Genomic DNA, 19,772 nt, shown 5'->3' on the forward strand with positions numbered 1-19,772 from the left:
CCTAATAAACACTTAAAGTCTATAAAAAACACCATTAACCTCAAACACTTTCTAGATATCATCTTAAATAATTTGTTTTAACATTTCTAGATACCAAATCATTGATAATGGTATCAACATCAATCTCATACAATAAGTTATTCTTAATGTATAAAGTTGTCAAATTATTTAATCTTTTTTAAACATTGTGAATCTCGTAGTTCTTTAATAATTTTAACTTAAAAAGCTTCTTTCAACTGATGATACAATCCATGCATAGTAAATAAGATTCGATAAGTAATAGAATATTAGGATAACAATATGTTTCTTTGATATACTTAAAAATTTTCATAGAAGATATTAGCCTATCTTGCAAAATCAATTGTATGACTCTTAATTTAGAAATCAGATCATTTAACTCAACATTATATGAACCATCTAGAGATAGTATTTGCAAATTTAGCACAACAATCTTTCAGTTTAATATCATCCAATGACTTCAAGGTTGTCGAACTTAGTAAAAACTAAAATATATTTTTGAATGCTTGGAGTTCTTCAAATCTATTTTTCAATAAAGTGTTTGCTATATCAGCCGTAACAAAAAAGTAATTAACTTCAAAAGCCTTCTCAGCTTATAGAAGTAATTAACAATAACCAAAGCCTAAAGACCATGCACCACTAATACACGATATAGGAGGCCCCCTGGATTTTGGGGGCCAGGATGATCGCCCCGCTTGCCCCCTCTAGGGCTGGCCCTGGATGTATCTACCTCGAAATTCCAATTGGATAAATTTAGAGAATAGCGATGGATCCATGCGGGATCACTCCTTTGGAGGTGACGACTAAGCTACTTCTTTTTTAACCGAATTGATAGAATAACTATCTATTGTCTTAATAGAAAAGAAAATCCTGATGGTCTGGAATGCTCGGTTAATTAAGGAAAAACGAAGCTAAAACCATAACACATTGAACAAAATTGTTTAACTGAATTAGGCCCAGAGCACTACAAGAATGACCTAAAACTCTTTACCAATTACCTAGCTAAATTAGGTCGGAGATGTCCCATATCATCATAAAGTAGATGAAAGCAGAAGCAAAGCCGGATACCACCCGTGAATGCAAGGGAGGTGACTCCTAAGCGACGCCTCCAAGGAGAGATCAACGTCAAAGTCGTTGTCGTCACCTTTTCAAAAACCAAAAAGTTTTTTTGATCGGAGATCCTCCTAGGGTGTACAAGGAGCACCACAACATTGCCTCTATGGAGAGAACAACGCTCGAGGGCGTCGGCAGCATTGGCATCGATAGGAAGCCAAATAGGGCTTTTGCCTGGTGCTCCTTCACCTGTCAAGGTTGAAGGCCCACCAAATACGGTTGTGCCACTTGCATAATCGCCAAAGATGCACCACAAATAACACAGTCGTATGCACCTCAAGCATGCTAGAAGGACCGGTGCACCATTGTCGTCAGCCTCAAGTCATCTGACACTACCGGGGGATAATCCCTAATAATGAATTCATGGTATATCGATTGATGGGTGTGTTGATTAACGTTTCTTTGGGTTGGATCTAATGGACTCAAGAATAGAAGGATTTTTATCCAGTTCAGGCATTCCATGAGATAATAGCTCCACGTACTGTGTATTTTTTTTTATGAGATTGGATGAACTTGTTATAGAATGTGTCTCTTCTCTTATTCTACAAGTCGGGTCCTCCCCTTTTATATAACAACACAAAAGGTGCCCATACAAATGGAACATGTCAAACTCTGTGGCAGATATACACCTGATGAAGTCAACTACTCCTAGCTCACCATGACGAAGGATAGGCACGCACGGCTTGCTCTGGTCATCCTGCATACCCCATCTCATCACCGAACGTTGTCACACTTGTCTGTGAGGCCATCCCGTAGTATTAAATACTATAAGACGGGTCACTGTGCCACCACATCTGCCCACGACCTTGCTCATTGAAAGGGAGTGCTTAGGGAAGGAAAATACTTGTGTGTGTGGCATTAAATGTGATTCGATTTGTTAGGTGAATACCTACCCTGGGCTGGTCGCGGGGTTTTGCTTTGCGACCAGGGGACTGGTCGCAGGAGCCATGTCCTGGTCGTAAGGTGAGACCATGGTCTTGAGAATATTTGTTCGCTGACTGACACTTGGTAGCTTGGGGCTCGCCTGGTGGGGCACCCCTTACCTATTACATCAACAAACACACTGAAGTTTCAAGTTTAGAGGAAGGCTAAACACTATGGAGGATCACCATCACACGAAGTTTGAAAAAGAAGAATAGAAGCAGTATCACGATGAACCACAAGCTACATCATAGTTAGAAGAAACCACAGTGAGCACACACTACTAGGTCCTCCAAGCATCGACCTCAGCATGGCATAAGCGAGGGCAGCTGATAGACATGCGAAGGGAGGCGGCGACGGGACCGAAGAATGATACCAATCAGGCCATCGGCCCTAAGCCATTTGACACATTGACGCTTCAAGCTTGGATGCAGGTTAGGCACTATGAAGGATCACCATTGCACGAAGTTTGAGAGAGAAGAATAGAAGCAGTGGCACGGTGAACCGCAAGCTACATCACAGAAGGAACCAAGGTGAGCACACACTATTAGGCCCTCCGAATATCAACATCAAAAATGGCATGACCCACTGCGAGAAACTTGTTGATTATATTATTATCATGTTAACTAAAGCTTCAAACGATATCCTTGCGATGTTCTCTACCTTCTATGAATATGATATATCCACATGGAATCCGATGTCTGACAGCAACATTTATGCTTCCTCCACTGACCTTTGGTCAGCTAGATTTATCCTTACTATTAAACTCTTAAATGAATAATACAACAAAAAGAAGATAGAATATTCTGAATTAGAACATCAAAGATCTTAACTCTGATGATAAATGCAATGCAATCAAAGATTGGATAGAATAAAACGCATGTTCCATTTACTGTATGCAAGAAACCAAAAAGGAAAACTTTGATCATTCCTTCATCAAGAAACTGGCACCCAAGAGGTTTGATAAGTTTGCTTATTCTCCTTCAGTGGAGGCTTCTAGAGGAATCTTTATAGGTTGTAGTGTAGTTTTTACTGCCGAGGTAATTCGTAACCTCAAATTTGTTATCACTGTAAAATTCACTTATATCCACAACAATACAGCTTGGGTTCTCACTATGGTTTAGTCCATGTCAAGGGCAGGAAAGAGGAGAATTTGTCAACTGGGGATGAATAACCTATAATTAGAGGAGGACACAAATTGGATGTTTATTGGTGACTTCAAGTTTTACATATCTCTATCAGACAGAAATGAATCTTTAGGAAATATACATTATATCCTTATCTTTAATGAGATCATTATCAACTTAGGACCTCTAGAAATCCCTCTTAAGTGCAGAAATTATACTTAGAGTAACATGCAGAAAGAGCCTTTGCTAAAGCAGATTGATTGGTGCTTTACCACTGCAAACTAGATAACTGACTATGCAAAGACTCTTCTCATCCCCATGGCAAAACCTCCAATTAGTAATATGAAGATGGCTAGATAGGCATAATTAAGTAAGCGGTAGACTTGATGGATTTGACCATTCATTCCATCACACTTGTTCAGCCGTTGATGCAGATGTTGTTTCCTCTTTCTCTTGAGGTTTGTGGTGACACTTCTCGTCCTGTGCACCATCCATCATATTCACCTGCATACTGTTAGATATATATAATCCTAGCCCATAATAATTAAGAAGAATTCCAAATAAATCTTGAAGGTCTAACTAAATGTAGGGGGTGTATATTTTAGTAAACATATCCCAAGTAAATGTAGGTGGGGGTGTATCTCAAGTATAAATGATGTATTACTTAATTATCTGTAAACATATCTCAAGAATAAATGATGAAATGTGGAGAAGAAGACAATAGTGATGTGTTCATATAATTATGTGTGGTTTGAGATGTTGGGAGGACTAGAAGTATATATGAAGGCCGGTATAATAGACAAAATATATGTTGTAATTAGGACTTGCTTATATTGAAACTAAACTCAGGCAAACAAGGCATGCATTAGTGTCCTAAGCAGTGGGATTCCTATTGCAGGCTCGGGAAAAGCCCACTAATGAAATCTGATCTAGTCCACAATTAATAATATAAATTCTGCTCAAACCTACCCACACAATGTACTCATTAATTTATTCAAATAGGCTCAATGCAGTAGTTGTCAATCCAAAGCAGTCAAAATGTATTGTGCAGCATATCATATCTTATTAATTATTGTTTTGTTAGATTATCATTAAAGTAGAGATAATGTTTTATTTGTTTTACCCCAACCGGCCACCTCAAGGTTTTGTTCCCTTAACCCTACTTCTTAAGGTACGTAATTATAGAGAATAGGTAGCTAGCATGTCCAAGGAATTTCCCAAGCAACTAATCAAGCAAGTCAATACACTCTATCATTTATTCACATAGAATAATTTACTCCAAGTTAGGGGAGCAGAAGGGTCCTTATTTGCTTTGATCAATTACGCATTGTGGCTCATTTTGGGCTTAAGTAGTAACATTGACAGTTCTATTTAAGAACGGAGGGATGTTCACATCTCGCCACGGGTAATAGAAATTAAAGACCATATATCAGGCCACCAAGGAAATAGAAGGATGAGTTTGTCACCTAATTAATTAAAATGCTCGACCAGGAAAAGAATTATATACCGTACCTTTGTTCTTAATTTTGATATGAAATTAATGAGAGAGGCGTCAACATATACTAATTATATATGGAGAGTAATTGATAAAGTAAACAGACAGAGATAGGAGTATATGACTGCAGATTGCAATAAATAAACGGCGGCTTATACCTATATGGAGAGTACATGATAAATCTAGTACACCAGCAAGTCAAGCCTTGGTCAAAATTAACAATCGATCGATCTTAGCTAGGATTGGCGCATGCTTGCTTGCCTGGTCAAGACTACTCAAAGAGGCGATTACTCCGGGGGCAAAGCTAGAGCATCAACGATACAAGTGCACACTATAACATATATGTGATAATAAAAATTTAATATAATAGAAATAACAAATAAGTAACGATAGAAAAATTTTCTAAAATGAAGGATCGTGTAACATTTGCTAAAATAGCATAATAAAGATAAATAATATTGAAATCACGAACAAAATACAATCGGCATTAGCAAAATGCACCAATAAACCTCGATAGCCTACAAAATATGTAAAAAAAATATATGACATAACATTTTTTAATGATAAATTGAACTGAGAAGATAAAATAAAAATAATGCATTAGTATTTACATTCTTTTAACGCCTTAAAGCGAGGATCCGCAACATCATTTGTATCTTTTTACATTTCTTGTTTCTCCACATAGCAAACGAGACTATTGCTCATGTATTCATCACTAATACGATCGTGCAAATATGTTTTCACAGTTTTTATGGCCGAAAAGTATATCTCAACTGTAGCACCGGCGACAAGTAATACAAGTACTAGCTTTAAAAGCCGATAAACCAAATGATATAAAATGTGTTTTATTGTCTCTACTATTTTTTGTGAAAGCTGTTTGTATCTGCACATCAGCAATGTAAAGAGAAAAAAGATGATTAAGCTCTCTCAACTCTCCAAAATCAAAATCATTGGGATATATTTTAGCTAGACTTATCGAACTCTTCATATTGAAATCATGAAATGAATCTCTCGGATTGAAAGCAGTCGAGCAAACAAGTAGTTGAGCTACTATCAAACTGTAGAAGTAGCCAATCAAAAACGTCATTAAAATAATAAACTTTAAAATCATAATGTATCATGTGTTAATGTTCGAGAATGAATAGAAAGAGAAATCGATCAAGCATCCGTAAGAAGATATGTTTATTTGACATGTTTTATCTAAGTGACTGAGTTCAGTGCCACACCGAAAACGTGATGCTCTAGTGTCTAGGAAAAACGTGATGTTCTGGTCTCCAGGCTTCAAGAATTCCAATGAAAACATGATGTTCATGCTCTAGTCTCTAGAAATACCAACTACTAAGAACGATTGAAGCAAATTCAAAGGCAGACATAAGCAAATGTCAACAACAGAGAAAATATAATTGTACAAGTTCCATTATAGAATAGTAGTTTCTCATATATTATTCCAATGTAAATAAAGCAGACAAATTATGGACTTGTAATATCACAGAATAGTTTATTATTATCACATCATTCATAGATAAAAAAAACTAACAATCAGCATAAAAGAATTGGAAAAGAAACAATAGCATGACAAAATAGGCCCAGTTAGTATATATGTCATAGCAAATTAAAGTGGCATTTTACCGAGAGGCCAGAACAAACAAATAAACCATTGTAGCCTGACGACCTTACGGGGACTTTGCAGATGAAACGCTTTGTCGTTGAGATGTTGTCCCAGTTGATAGTTTGATGTCACGGGTAGCAACAAGACGAAAAGACACACATGCCTCGGTGACTAGCGATGGCCGGATGGCGCCGGCTATGATCCGCGAGTATGAGGAGTTCGTATTCCCAGGCTTTCACAATTCTAGACGAGCGATAGTTTATTTTTTTTCTCGGAGGCTTAACATTAGTATAGAAACTGTAGTATCTAAACTCATATTATACTCTACACACCCACAACCTAGATCTACAACATATATACATAGGCATACTGAAGAGATCGACGGAGGTTCCAACTCTGTAAGCGACAGGCACGTCACTCCATCTATAGACGCTTGAGGCTGACCAGAAAAAATCCAATAATTCGAGCTAAACCTAGACGTGAGTGCGAGGTGGAGAGTACGGGCGCTCGCACACCGAGCTGATAATCAGCTCGTTTGCGAGCGATCTTCGCACATTGCAGTTTCGTCTTCTGAGCAAGCTAGGATGTGTCCCAGGTTGGAACTGCCGGATGGGTCGTGGCCTGCCGTGGCTGGCCTTGTGCCTATGGCCAATCTGAACTGGAGGCAAGCTGGGCGGATGCGCGCGGGGAGCTCGTGGTTGGTTAGCTGGGCCTAGGCTGCAGGCTGGTCAGATAGACGGTGGTGCATAAATTTTGGGCTGCGTGGTGCACAACTGACAAAACTGAATCACTGATAGCTGGTGCACAATTAAATTTTCCTCGAGTGCCGGTGCACTCGGTGGCACGCAGTAGTTTCGCCCCTGACTCCAATCTGATCTGCTTCCCTGTTTCTATCATTCTAAGCATAATTAATGTGGCCGTATGCCGGAACTTGTTAGTATTGTGGCTCGATAGAATCACATATATATATTGCCCGATAGATCGGTGTACATAACATATACTATATAGCAGGTACTGCAGGCTTGATGATGAATCAATCAGACTTGATGATGTAGTGGTGATGCCTCCATTTCCATTGTAAACAAGTCCTTGAGTTTCTTATCCTCTTGCTGCTGCTGCTGCTGCTTCTCGTCGTCGTCGTTGTTGCCACTGCTGGCCTGGTGTTTCAGTGCCTCCTTATCAGGGTGAGGATGGTCCTTGCTTTTGCCCCAGAGGACGCTGTAGAGTCCTCCGACGAGGAGTGCTCCGCCGAGGAGGCTGCCGAGGTGGACGATCTCGCCGAGGAAGAAGGAGGAGCAGAAGATGGTGAGGAGGAGGCCCAGCGGGTTGGACATGGCGAGGAACACGGGGCCTCTCTTCTCAATGCACCACGCCTGAAGGTAGAACGACACCCCCGTCACAACGAAGCCCTGCATGTGTCCATCATCCATGCATGCAGAATCATATCCATTAATTTTTCAGTCAGAATTAATTCATCAGAACACATTCCAATAAGCAATTACGTCCGGACTAGTAATTAATTAGCTAGCTAGCTACTCACGGAGTATGCGACCGCAAGAAGGCCGATGTCGAGCTGCAGCTTCCACGCGGCGAGGTCCCTCTCGACGGCGACGGCGAGCAGGAAGGACTGGATGGTGCTCAGCAGGCACTGCACCAGAGTCGCCAGCAGCTTGTTCGGGTACTCCTTGAGCAACGAAGCCTGCATGCATGGGGCATGCAACTTATATATTTAATTAATTGGAGATTTGGAGTAGCTCCTTAATCGATTAACGTAGGCATCCATGCAGGTGCAGATGTATTGCTTAATTACCTGCAGGACGATCCAGAGGGACCAGGTTGCGTTGGAGAGGAGCATCAGGAACGTTCCTTTGATCCATGTCCCTTTGCTGCTGCTATTGCTAGTCTCATGATGCTCGCTGCCGGTAAAGGCACGGTGGTGATTTACTGGGCTCATCGATGGCCCCGTGTACAAGGCGATGGTCAAGACCCCGGCCAGACACAACGCCACGCCGACAGCCTTGGCCATCCCTGATGGGCTTCTCAACCTTACCACTTCCAACCTACATACATATAATTATTTTATCATATGAGAAGTTAGTTTTACTGTTGTTACAATGACAAAAAATTAAGTCGTATATGTAAAGGTAGAGAGATGAACTTGTAGGTCACTGTTACTATAATTGCTAAATTTGATAACTAAGTGCTTACCTTAACAGGACTGCCAGAAGGAAGGTCACCACTGGAACAGAGTTGCTTGTTGCCGATGCCACTGTTGCTGAGGTGTACTTGAGGCTTATGTTGTATAGATTCATACTCACTGTACTTCTACAAATTCAAACATATATACTATATGTTATATATGTACTGTTCATGATAAGTAGTATTCGATGTGATGCAGAGGGTGGGATAATTTTTATTCCATCATTAAAGGAATGACCGGTAGTATTCGATGTAAAATTGAATCAAAATCCGAAGGGCTTCATTACTGCTGTATCTAGCTCGCAGTGCTGTCTTACTCTTACCCAAGTAAAGCATACACGAATAGCTTCAGAAACAACCAAAATGACATGGGTGGTGCGTTCCTCCTGCATCAATTCCAGCGATCATATCAGATATCGGAGACGAAAGAGAAGGTATTTACACACACTACTGCTTATTAGCAGGTAAATTCATCAGCAGCACAACATATATGACACTGTTCGATCGTCCGTTCTTAGTTAAGTTACCTTTCGAGAACAATGGCAAGAGGCAGCAATAGAACAGTGGCAGCTGCCTGGCGGTAGAAGATGAACACGTAGGTGTTCATCCCTTGGTTGAATGCCGCCTTGGAGACGACGTACATGCCGGTGTAGATCAGCTGTATGATGACGGCAACCACATACGCCTTCTTGCTTGCATCCATGGTGCGTACGTGTAAGATCACTGCTGATCAGAAGATGATCTAGCCGCTGCGCGCCCGGCCGGCTAGCTTCTCCTGAGAGGTTTGGTTTGATCAGTGACTGAGAAATAAAGGAGTGCAGCCAGGGGCAGCCTTATATAAAGATGAAGATGCTGCATGATCTGCACATCTGGTTGGATGTTCCAATAAAGTAGTGGTAGCTTTTCCCGGGCCGCCTCTCGATCATATCACATTTTGGTTTGGAATGGGCAAGAGTCATCTTCTTCTCTTTATTATATTTTTTTCTTTTTCTATAGGAAAGAGTGATGTGGTTGCCTAGTGTAGCCCCTTTGGTCAGTGCACTGCAGACACAAACTACAAAGGGAGGAACTAGCAAGTGCTGGATTGATTTAATTTTCGTAGCCATTCTACTTTCTTGCCTGTTCCTTCCATGCATGATCTACATATATACTATGTTCATTGATCATTTGGGAACGAACAATGTTTAATTTGCTGACATTTTGAATCAACAGAAGATATTCAATCTGCATGCATAAGCCTAGTTTTACTGCTGTCGCACCATAATCAATCATACTCAATTTTAGATTTTAATAGCATGCATGGAGCATACAAATCCTACAAGGACCATTAGTTCAGAAGATATTCTTTCTCTGATGCATAAATCATATCCAGGTTCTGCCACGCAAGGGATCTAACTTTTTGATAAATCAAAACCAGGCGAACATTTCTCTAGGCATTTAGTTGAGAACTAATTCTATCGAAAGCACGATCTTAGATAATATATATATATATATGCCGGCTAGGCGAGGGCACCAAACACGAACTAATGCATGCTATCTTTTCAATGCTAGGCTTGCATTCAACTAAATCAGATTGTATCTTTAGTACTAGTTATTACGTGTTGGATTCCATGACATGCTTTCTTCTCTTTCTTCCTTTTTATCCCATTCATTGATGCATATCTCTGGTCCATATCTTTCGAAATGACATGACCTGCAAATTGGACGCTCTCTTTTTCATTTATTTTGTTCTTGTGCTAGTTTTAGTTGACAGGTAGCAATGCACAGAACCTTGGATATGTAAATTTCTAGTTCCAACCAAAGTTTTTTTCCCTGTACCCAAGGAAGAATACAATCTGATTTGATTTGTGTTTAATTTCTTTTTTGACAGAAAAGGAGGACCTTGACTTGCAAATTAATTCTTAACATATTACTATTTTATTTCTTTTTTTATTTCATTTGGTGCATTGATATTTTTTTGAATGATTTGGTTTGCGTCGATTAATTGGACCAATCTATCTTGGCCATCTTTCAATGCAATACGCCATCTTAATGTTTCTTTTCTGTTTGAAGCAGAATGTGGGAGAGGGCTGCAAGCAATTTCCCTTTTCGTTTTCTCTCAATATTTTCTCTTCTTTTTGCCTTTTTTTTCTTTTGGCTAAAAGGTGCGCCACTAACAGGTAGCTTTGCATGATTGACTATATCTATGCACGGACATGTGTACTAGGTCGCAAATAACTTTTTTTCCTGTAGAATACACGTGATGGCTACAATCATTGCATTCTAAGTAGTAGTAGAAAAACAAAAGTAGTTCTTGCAACGCCGTACAGCAAAGGCGTATATAATATAATATATGACTATACATTAAAATTAAACTAACATCCAAAAAGTATTTCGATTTCGATCCTGATGTGCCCGTGGATGACATCAAGTGTAAAGATTTTCGAATTTGTTTTTGCCACTCTTAAACAGTAGTGTTATGTTGCCACGTGATGAACTTACGCGAAGTAAACATGCATGAGAAAAATAGTAATATTTGTTCAACTAAAATGCTTTTGGTCAGTTAAAAGCCACCGTCCAGCAACTCATGCTCTTTTGATATGGATCTTTATTTTCTGCTGGTGCAGTTGGCCATGTTAGGTCTCATCATCACCGATCGAGGTCGCCGAGCTATATATATCAGTTTTTGAGAAATCTACAATAAAATATGGTTATTAAAAACTTGAGCCATGACAGTTAGCCACGAGACCAGATATATATACTGTTGCAGTTAGAGGAGCCACTGGTCGTTGGTGCTCTTTAATTTTAATTGTGGGTCATCAAGGGACTATATATACATTTTATGTGAGAAGAAGTATGTGAAGCTTCATAGAAAATGGCAAACAGCATGGTAGGGTAAAAAGCAAGTTATTGGAAGGAAGAGAAAGTATATGGAAAAAAGTACAACAAGATATTGTTTTGATTTTCTAAAAGAAAAAGAAGTTTTATTTATGCATATGCATGTGTATACCTGTCTAGCAGTTACATTTTATATCACCACTCATATATCAACGTGCAAGAACTGATAATTAGAGTACTGTGCACACATAAATTATAAATTAAACGAATGTACACGTTGTAGTGTGGTAGAGTGTGCGCTCCTGTGGTCACACAACTTTAGTTTAGTGAGAGTATCTATGTATCCATTTCACCATCTGTCCGGTCGTTTTCTATAAATAAAGTAAAAGATGGATGGATGAGTGTGATATGATCGATCGATCACAATCGTGATCAGATGGTTCGTGCCAATTCTGTTGGACGGCGATATGGATGTTTTCCGCTACACACCGTAGCTGTCATAAAGCAAAGCCTAGCTACATATGCACACGAGCGCGCGTCAACAGTATATGTGTGCAGGAAGGTATACGTTCATACACGCATGTCCACATTTCGAAAACGGAAAGCTGTTACTTTTGATTGTTGATGTTGCACGTTTTGTATATGCATGTTTGATGCATCCAAATTCAAAAGGCTTTAATTTGGTCTTGATTGAGCCACTCAACAAATACTTCACTAGTATATTCCCTTAAAAAAAGTACTAACAGTAGTGTACATGCATGTTGTTGAAGTGGACGCATATATATACGCGCGAGAAACACGTACGTACGTGTAGATGTCGGAGTAGAAGGAATCAATAATGGATGTTGCTCTCTATTTGAATGTAGGAGTGACCACTCTACCCATCCGGGTTCCATCGACCCGCGTGTCTCATCGGGATTTGTCCCTAAAGAATAAATGAAATGATAGGACAACGTGTCCATCATTTATGAAGATCAAGGCTTTATGAAGTACGTCAACAGGCATGTGTGAGTAGAAATTGTACGAAGACCGAGGCATAAGAGGTGAGTTACGTGCATATATGTATAGAGTGTGGTGTGTGTCTATGTGTGCGTTCAGATACTAAAGCTTATATCTTAGAGTGGAAGTTGAAAAAAAAGCCGTGGAGATACTATTACATAATATACCAATTCATTACCACCGGTTCATGGAAAAATGACATCACTACTGGTTGTTAATAAGAACCACCAGTGATACTTAAATATCACTGCCGGTTGTTATTTTGAAACCAACAGTGGAGCTAAGCCCGTACCTAAAATTTTTATCCAACTCACTTCATCGCCTGGCTCTATTCTATTTTTTCTAAGTCACCTCGCGCAGCTCCTCGTGAACCAAAACAACCTTATCTCTTCCAAGTGCTCAACCTTATCTCTCTCATTCTCTCTCCTCTCATTTCTCGATCTCTCCTCTCTCTCGTATCTCCTCCAGATCTGGGAGGCGGCGGCATGGGAAGGTGGGCGTGACGGGGTGGGGCACTATCAGTGTAATAGATAAGAGGTACCTCACAAGACAGGCCCCACACAGCCGATAGTAGATATTTTCGCGTGATCAGGGCGGGCTCGTGCGACCAGCAAGGGCAGGCACTCCCTTTTGGTGAGTGAGGTCGTGGGCATGCGTGGTGGAGCATGACCCGTCCTGTAGCATTAAGCGTGATAGCATTCGATGATAGGACATGACAAGTAGGATGACCAGAGTAGAGCGGGCATACCTATCCGACATCATGATGGGCTTGTGGTAGTTGGCTTTGTTAGGGGTAGGTCTGCCATTGCGTTTGGCACAATCTGTTTGTATATATTCTTTTTTTCTCTTGCTATATAAAGGGAGAAGGGGAGTCCGAGAAGGTGGACAAGAAACACTATGTAACCATTTCATACACTCTATAAGAAAATACACATAATGTAGGAAGAGGAATAATAGGAGATAAAGGCAAGGGAAAAGTCGTGGCCTCCGGCTCAAGTACTCATAGGCAAGAAGAAATTGAGGAAGAGGAAAATCCAATGATGGGTCCCTTGAAGCTTCACAGGTCTCTCAGGGTACATACAACAATAAATACACCTAAACAAGTCGTAAACTATATGAAGAAGGCAAGCAAGGTGAAAACGGAAAGATATGAAAATCCATTTGAGTATGTGAAAAATGTGGCTGATCATCGATTTTGGAGTGACTTTCAAGCGAAATTTTATGAAACAATGATTCTCACTAAGAAAAAGCCAATAACTCCAATGCACTGGATTGATTGGGATTATATGCAAAGTAAGAATGATCCGATTTTTAATGAAGTTATTGCAGCTTGCGAAGAGAAAAGAATCAAAGACCACATGTGTTTAAAATGTGATTGGAGTGAGGAGGTGATCGCCCAATTCTATGCAACACTTTGGTATGATCATGAGGAAAATCAAACCATATTCTGGATGATCGAGGGAGAGCAATACAAAATTACATATCGGGTTTTTGCTCATGTATTTGGATTTGATGTCCGTGATACGTAAAAGATCAAAATTCATAATGAGACCCAACTCTCCTCTGAAGACATGGAATTTATGTATGACGATCATGGAAAGGTGACTTATGGCATGGTTACAGGAATGAGGCCTTTCTACAAATATATCAACTCCTTGTTTCGTCTCACGTTGGCTCCAAAGAGTGGAGAAGCCACAATGATACAAGGTATCTCAAGAAACATCCTAGCTATGATGTTAAATGAGGCCGCTCCCTTTAGTGTGGTGGATTTTATATGGGAAGAGATTCATACTGCATCACACTCTCCTACCCAAAGTTGTGCCTATGCGCCATACATTATGTACATGCTTGATGAGGTCACCAAGAATTTTTTTTTAAAGAAGCGAAGCATGAACTCTATAGAATGAGGTTGATAAGCACAAAATCCTATACACCTCTACCTTCTCCTCCACCCGAGGCTCCAAGTGCTCAAAGGATGGCTTCGAAGCGTCGATCTTCCTCACGTGGCTCTCCTTCCTATATCAAAAGGGCTCTCAATGCTATATTCAGAATTTGCACTTATAATACCACAAAGATCAAGGAATACAAAGACAAGGCTAATGTGAGGTTAAGGAAGATAGAGGAGAGACAAAAGACCATTCACACTCATTTGGGGATTCAACCCCCTTGCTCTCCACTTGCCTTCGAGGAAGAGGTTGCCGAGCCTGAGACCTTTGACAATCCATGGGCTTGGTATGACGATGCTCAAGCTGTTGCTGGGACTTTACATGCCCAAGAAGTTGATAATGAGGAGACTAAGGAGGAGGACGTAGCAGGAGCCGAGGTTAGCTCTCCTGATGATGATGATGGCAGCGGAGATGATGGTGATGAAGATGAGGACTTTGCGATGGATAGCGAGTAGTTCTTCATGTTTGCTTCTCTTTCCTTTTTGGTGCCTGATGCCAAAGGGGGAGAGAATGCCTAATCTGCTCTGCTGTTCCGTTCCGTTCTGTTCTGGGCAGTGTGTCTTCTCTCTCATGTATTTCAATCTTTATCATTTCTATTGGACATGTAAGACCTATATAATATTTTGTGACATTGTGGTGGTGTGCTAGTAGTTGAGCTTTAATATTTGTAAGTCTTTATTTATGTTAGTATGATGCTATGAGATGCTTGATGTAATGTTTGTTTTTCTCTTTCTTTTTGTGATATATCCTGTCATATGCATCAATGCTTATCATGTTCACTCTCTTGCATCCCACGAATGCTAAGATATAGGTGAAGCTCTCGTAAAAAAAAATCATTTAAATATGTGCATTTGATATAAATTCAGATTTCAATCAATGCACATATTTAGGGGGAGCTCACCATATACCTTTGAATTAAAAAATCTTTAATTCAATTATCTTTTGTAAGTTTTAATCGTGTTGTCATCAATCACCAAAAATGGGAGATTAAAAATGCATCTAGGCCCCCTTTTGGTTAATTGATGACAAACGATTAAGGGACTAACATGTTTATTGAGGTTATGTACAGGTTTTAATCTCGATGGAGAAATTAAACGACGATGAATAAGAAAAGAGAAGTGACATGTAGTTACTCAAAAGGTTTTAATTCGCTTTATTTTCGAATTTGAGTTTAGGAACGTCGTTCTATCAAGAGGGACACGTATTGATAGTTTTGTTAGTGTCTCAGTGCTCATGATATCCTTCTAGAACAAAAAATTGAGAGACACAATAATCCACAGACACCAGGAAAATTTATGTCTTGATTGAACCCGGAATCTCTGGGTTATGTCGGATACTCTGGATTTTGAACAGCAGCTCGGAGTCTCTGGGTGGAGCTTCGAGCCGAGCTCTCGGGATAGGTATTTTTGTTTTATCCTGGAGTTTCCGGGTTGGCCCCGATACTCTGGGTGACCGAAGTCTCCGGACTTCTCTCCGGCAGAGAGTCTCTGTTTACACCTAAATGTTTAACCCAGAGTCTCCTGGTTGACCTGGATACTCTGGGGTTCTGTGTTCATCCGGACCCTCCGGGTAGGGTTCCGGACAAGCTTATGACTGTGCGTGGCTTGCCAACCCGGAGTCTCCGGGTTGACCTGGATACTCTGGGTCGGTTTAAAAAGCATAGTAACGGCTAATTTTTGAGAGAGTTGGTATAAATACCCCCCTCACCCCCTCCTTCATTTGCTGCTCAGTTACTCGAGGACAAACTCATTTATATCATTCAATAGCCCTCTTAACTCCTCTAAAGCTTTAAACCTTTGAAGATTTGAAGAGTAGGGTTGGGAGAGTGAGATTAAAGAGCTAGTGAGCTTAAATCCAATTTTGAGCATTGGAGTTCATTGCCAAGCCGTTGATCCATGTTCTTTACTCTTGGAGCTTTGAGCTCCTAGACGGTTAGGCATCGCCCAAAGAGCACCTAAGTTTGTAGAGTACCCCGGAAAGTTTATATTACCCCCAACGATTTGAGTAAGTAATCTTAGCTTGATCTTGGTGGTCGCTTGGGTGAGGAAAGGGTTGAAAGAGACCAGACTCTTTGTGAGCTTCTCAACGGAGACGTAGGCACTTCTTTGTGAAGTGGCTGAACTTCAGGGTACAAATTATTGTCTCCTTTACTTTGTGCACATTATCTTCTTCTAGTTGATTTTGGGCGATTTGCTCCGATCTACTTGTTTGTGAGTGTTTTCTTGCAGGTTGTTAATCAATAGGTCTTTATACATCTATTAGAACATGTGGTAACTTATAGAATAAATTTGGTTTGCTTAAAAGTTCTCAGTTTTTTGATTTTCTGATCAGGTCGGAGTATCTGGGTCTGTATAACTCGGAGTCTCCAGACTTACCCCGAGTATCCGGACATTTTAATCCGCTTTGAAGTTTTTAAATTTTAGGAAACGCCTATTCACCCCCTGTAGGCGATATCTCATACATTCAATATTGTCGATATAAAGAATAAGGAGTCCCCTGTCAGGAGGGCCCACACCGGCAGATACTAGCTGGCAGTTGATATTTTCAAAATCATGGCCCCACTGTGCGACCAGACAGGGCTCGCGTGACCAGTCCCCTGGTTGCAGATAGAAACCTCACGACCAACCTTTGCTGGTCGCAGGGCAGGTACATACATAACCAGTCTAATCGTATTTAATGATATCCACTCATGCATTTATCTTCCTATGCACCCTTTTGGTGGATGAAGCCATGGGCCGATGCAGAGACGGAGTGACCCGTCCCGTAGAATAAATGCTACGAGACGGCCTAGCAGGCGAGCGTGACGGGCTTGCAAGCAGGCGTGGCGGCATTTGATGGATGGGATAGGACGTACAGGGCGACCAGGGTGGGCTGAGCAGGCCCACTTCCTGTAATGATGATGTAGGAGTAGCTGTTTTCATCAAGTACAGAGTAACCACCGTATTTGGCACGATCTGGTTGTATGTACACCTCGCCTCCTGCTATATAAAAAGGGAAGGATCGGGTTTGTAAAGAGGGATACTCTGAATAAATTCATCCAACTCATAAGAAACACATGATGTATGATTATTATCCCATGAGAAATCTAAATATGAATAAACTCTGATATTTTGAGTTTCTTTGACACACACCCTAAAAATATTGATCGCACATTCATCGTCCGGCCTAAGAAAGGGTGACAGATTGGTGGTATCGAAAGATCGTGGCCATGTCACCAAATCCGAGGGCTCAGACTTCTGAATTTAAAACGGCGTATATATTTGCAAAATCCGGAATTAAAAATATAGATATAAAAAATTCGGTATTCGTTGCCAACAAAAATATTTGGATGTTTTGTAGCAGGCCAAGCCCGTCAACTCAGAAACAGCCCATAATATAATTTTCTTTTGATTTATTTCGGTGCCAATTCCAATTCCAGTCCACACACACGCAGCCAGAGATCGATCGCGTCGTGGCCTCTCTCTCTCTCCTCGTCGTGTGGTGTCTCCGGCGAGATCCCGCCTCCCTTCAGCCATGGCCTCCACCTTCAGCGGCGACGAGACCGCCCCCTTCTTCGGCTTCCTCGGAGCCGCCGCCGCACTCGTTTTCTCATGTAAGCACCTCTCTTTCGCCACCACCTACATCAGATCGCATCTCTCTCCCTCATTCCCCTCTGATCCCGATGCTTCCGCGCAGGCATGGGCGCCGCCTACGGCACGGCCAAGAGCGGCGTTGGCGTCGCTTCCATGGGGGTCATGCGCCCCGAGCTCGTCATGAAGTCCATCGTCCCCGTCGTCATGGCCGGAGTCCTCGGCATCTACGGCCTCATCATCGCCGTCATCATCTCCACCGGGATCAACCCCAAGGCCAAGCCCTACTTCCTCTTCGACGGATACGCGCACCTCTCCTCCGGACTCGCCTGCGGCCTCGCGGGGCTCGCCGCGGGAATGGCGATCGGCATCGTCGGAGACGCGGGAGTCAGGTAAGATTATTCATCCCCCCCTCCCATTCCTTTCCTTGTGACGGATCATGGATACTAGTTGCTGTGCTAATTCAGTTTAGTTTGTTGCTGATTGATTCTAACTTAGTTTGGTGCTAATTCATTACAACTTCATCTGAATTCTGAATTGAACATAATTTAGTAGTCTGCGTCCCTAGAAAATGGAAATCATGAAAAAAAAACTACTCCTTGAGGTGTCGCTCAAACATGAAAATCAGATACTGAGCATGGTAGTGGTGGATTCATTGAGACCTTGCACACCTGTTTTAGCTGTGATTTGAGATTTTATAGTCCATAGTCCTTCGCTCTCCAAGTCTTCATCTAGGTTTATTTCATTCCACAACTTATTCCAACAAATGCCGCTTTTAGGATACTTTTCTGGAACATTCTTACACATGCGCTAGGCTTGTATGATTTGCTTGGTAGTTGGAAGGAAATGGATAAAGGGTTGTGGCGTTAAGGGTGCTGTATCATCACAACTTGTTTCTTGTACTACCCCTTTTGCTTATTGGCTTTGGCTATACCTGTTCTAGTCCTATAAGCTGTGGTCTCAGAAGCTCAGTTGCAGCATCATACATTCATACTCATCATACTACTTTCATTTGCAAATACCATCACCGGCCATTGGCCTGGATTCTCAATTGACCTGCTATAATAAATTTGTCAAGGGGCAATGGGATGCAAACATTTCTATTGCTTTCTTTTGTGACCTGATGCTGCAGTAATTTTGGAGCTTTGTTGTACCGAGTTTATTCAGATTGAGCATAAATAGAATGACATTGTAGTCAGTAGTTTCTGTTATTACCGTTGCCAGTACGCACTGGATATTCTTATCAGGGGGTGTATTTTGTTACACGCTTGTTTGCAGTAAGTTGACATTCTTAACTTATCGGCCTTCTCTTCAGGGCGAATGCACAGCAGCCAAAGTTGTTTGTGGGCATGATTCTGATCCTCATCTTCGCCGAAGCTCTTGCTCTGTACGGCCTCATCGTTGGTATCATCCTCTCCTCTCGTGCTGGCCAATCTCGCGCCGATTAGAGAGGGCGTCAGAAAACGCACACGACTCATCCATCATTGTATTCAAAGTGGTTTCTTTCTCAGTGAACATTGTGCGGGATCATGTTGATCCTGTTCCCCGTTTGTAATATTATTATTCTTGTGCCAACACAAACCTAGCTAGCGATTGTAGTTGTGCTGTTGTATTTACTTGCAATAATAGGCAGCAAGCCCCGGATGCGACGAATAAATAAGCAAGCTGGACTAGTTTTATTTGTTCATTGTGGATTGATTTGGTTATGTCTGCTGTGTTTGCAGTGATATGTCTGCTTTACTTGGTGTTGGTGATGCCATATTGCCTGCCATGGGTAAATCCTTGTATGACACTGTAATTTTTCAAAATACCTTGCTTATCTTGTCAGTGACACAATGGCAGATGAATTCAAAGTTATGAAAAAAGGCTTTCTTTTCTTGTGCACTAGATTTGAGCGAAATCCAACAAATTAGCACATGAATAAAAGGATTGTTGTTTTCAGAGGTTGTAAACATTTTT

General features: G+C 41.1%; 2 protein-coding genes across 2 annotated transcripts; one reads left to right on the forward strand and one right to left on the reverse strand.

Annotated features, from left to right (window-relative positions):
- Positions 1–7,223: 7,223 nt before the first annotated feature.
- On the reverse strand, positions 7,224–9,414 carry LOC133928265 (WAT1-related protein At5g64700-like). Its single transcript, XM_062374521.1, has 6 exons — positions 9,010–9,414; positions 8,806–8,868; positions 8,492–8,608; positions 8,094–8,343; positions 7,824–7,982; positions 7,224–7,692 (listed from the first exon to the last, which is right to left on the reverse strand). Exons 1-6 carry the CDS (start codon positions 9,183–9,185, stop codon positions 7,321–7,323), a joined length of 1,137 nt encoding a protein of 378 aa, XP_062230505.1. The 5' UTR covers positions 9,186–9,414; the 3' UTR covers positions 7,224–7,320.
- Positions 9,415–17,642: 8,228 nt separating this feature from the next.
- LOC133928267 (V-type proton ATPase 16 kDa proteolipid subunit-like) lies at positions 17,643–19,500 on the forward strand. The gene is made up of 3 exons (XM_062374524.1): positions 17,643–17,836; positions 17,920–18,205; positions 19,129–19,500. The coding sequence occupies exons 1-3, from the start codon at positions 17,758–17,760 to the stop codon at positions 19,259–19,261; spliced, it is 498 nt and encodes a 165-aa protein (XP_062230508.1). The 5' UTR covers positions 17,643–17,757; the 3' UTR covers positions 19,262–19,500.
- Positions 19,501–19,772: the final 272 nt, after the last annotated feature.

The sequence above is a fragment of the Phragmites australis genome, chromosome 9 (genome assembly GCF_958298935.1).
Source record: "Phragmites australis chromosome 9, lpPhrAust1.1, whole genome shotgun sequence".
Taxonomy (NCBI): Eukaryota; Viridiplantae; Streptophyta; class Magnoliopsida; order Poales; family Poaceae; genus Phragmites; species Phragmites australis.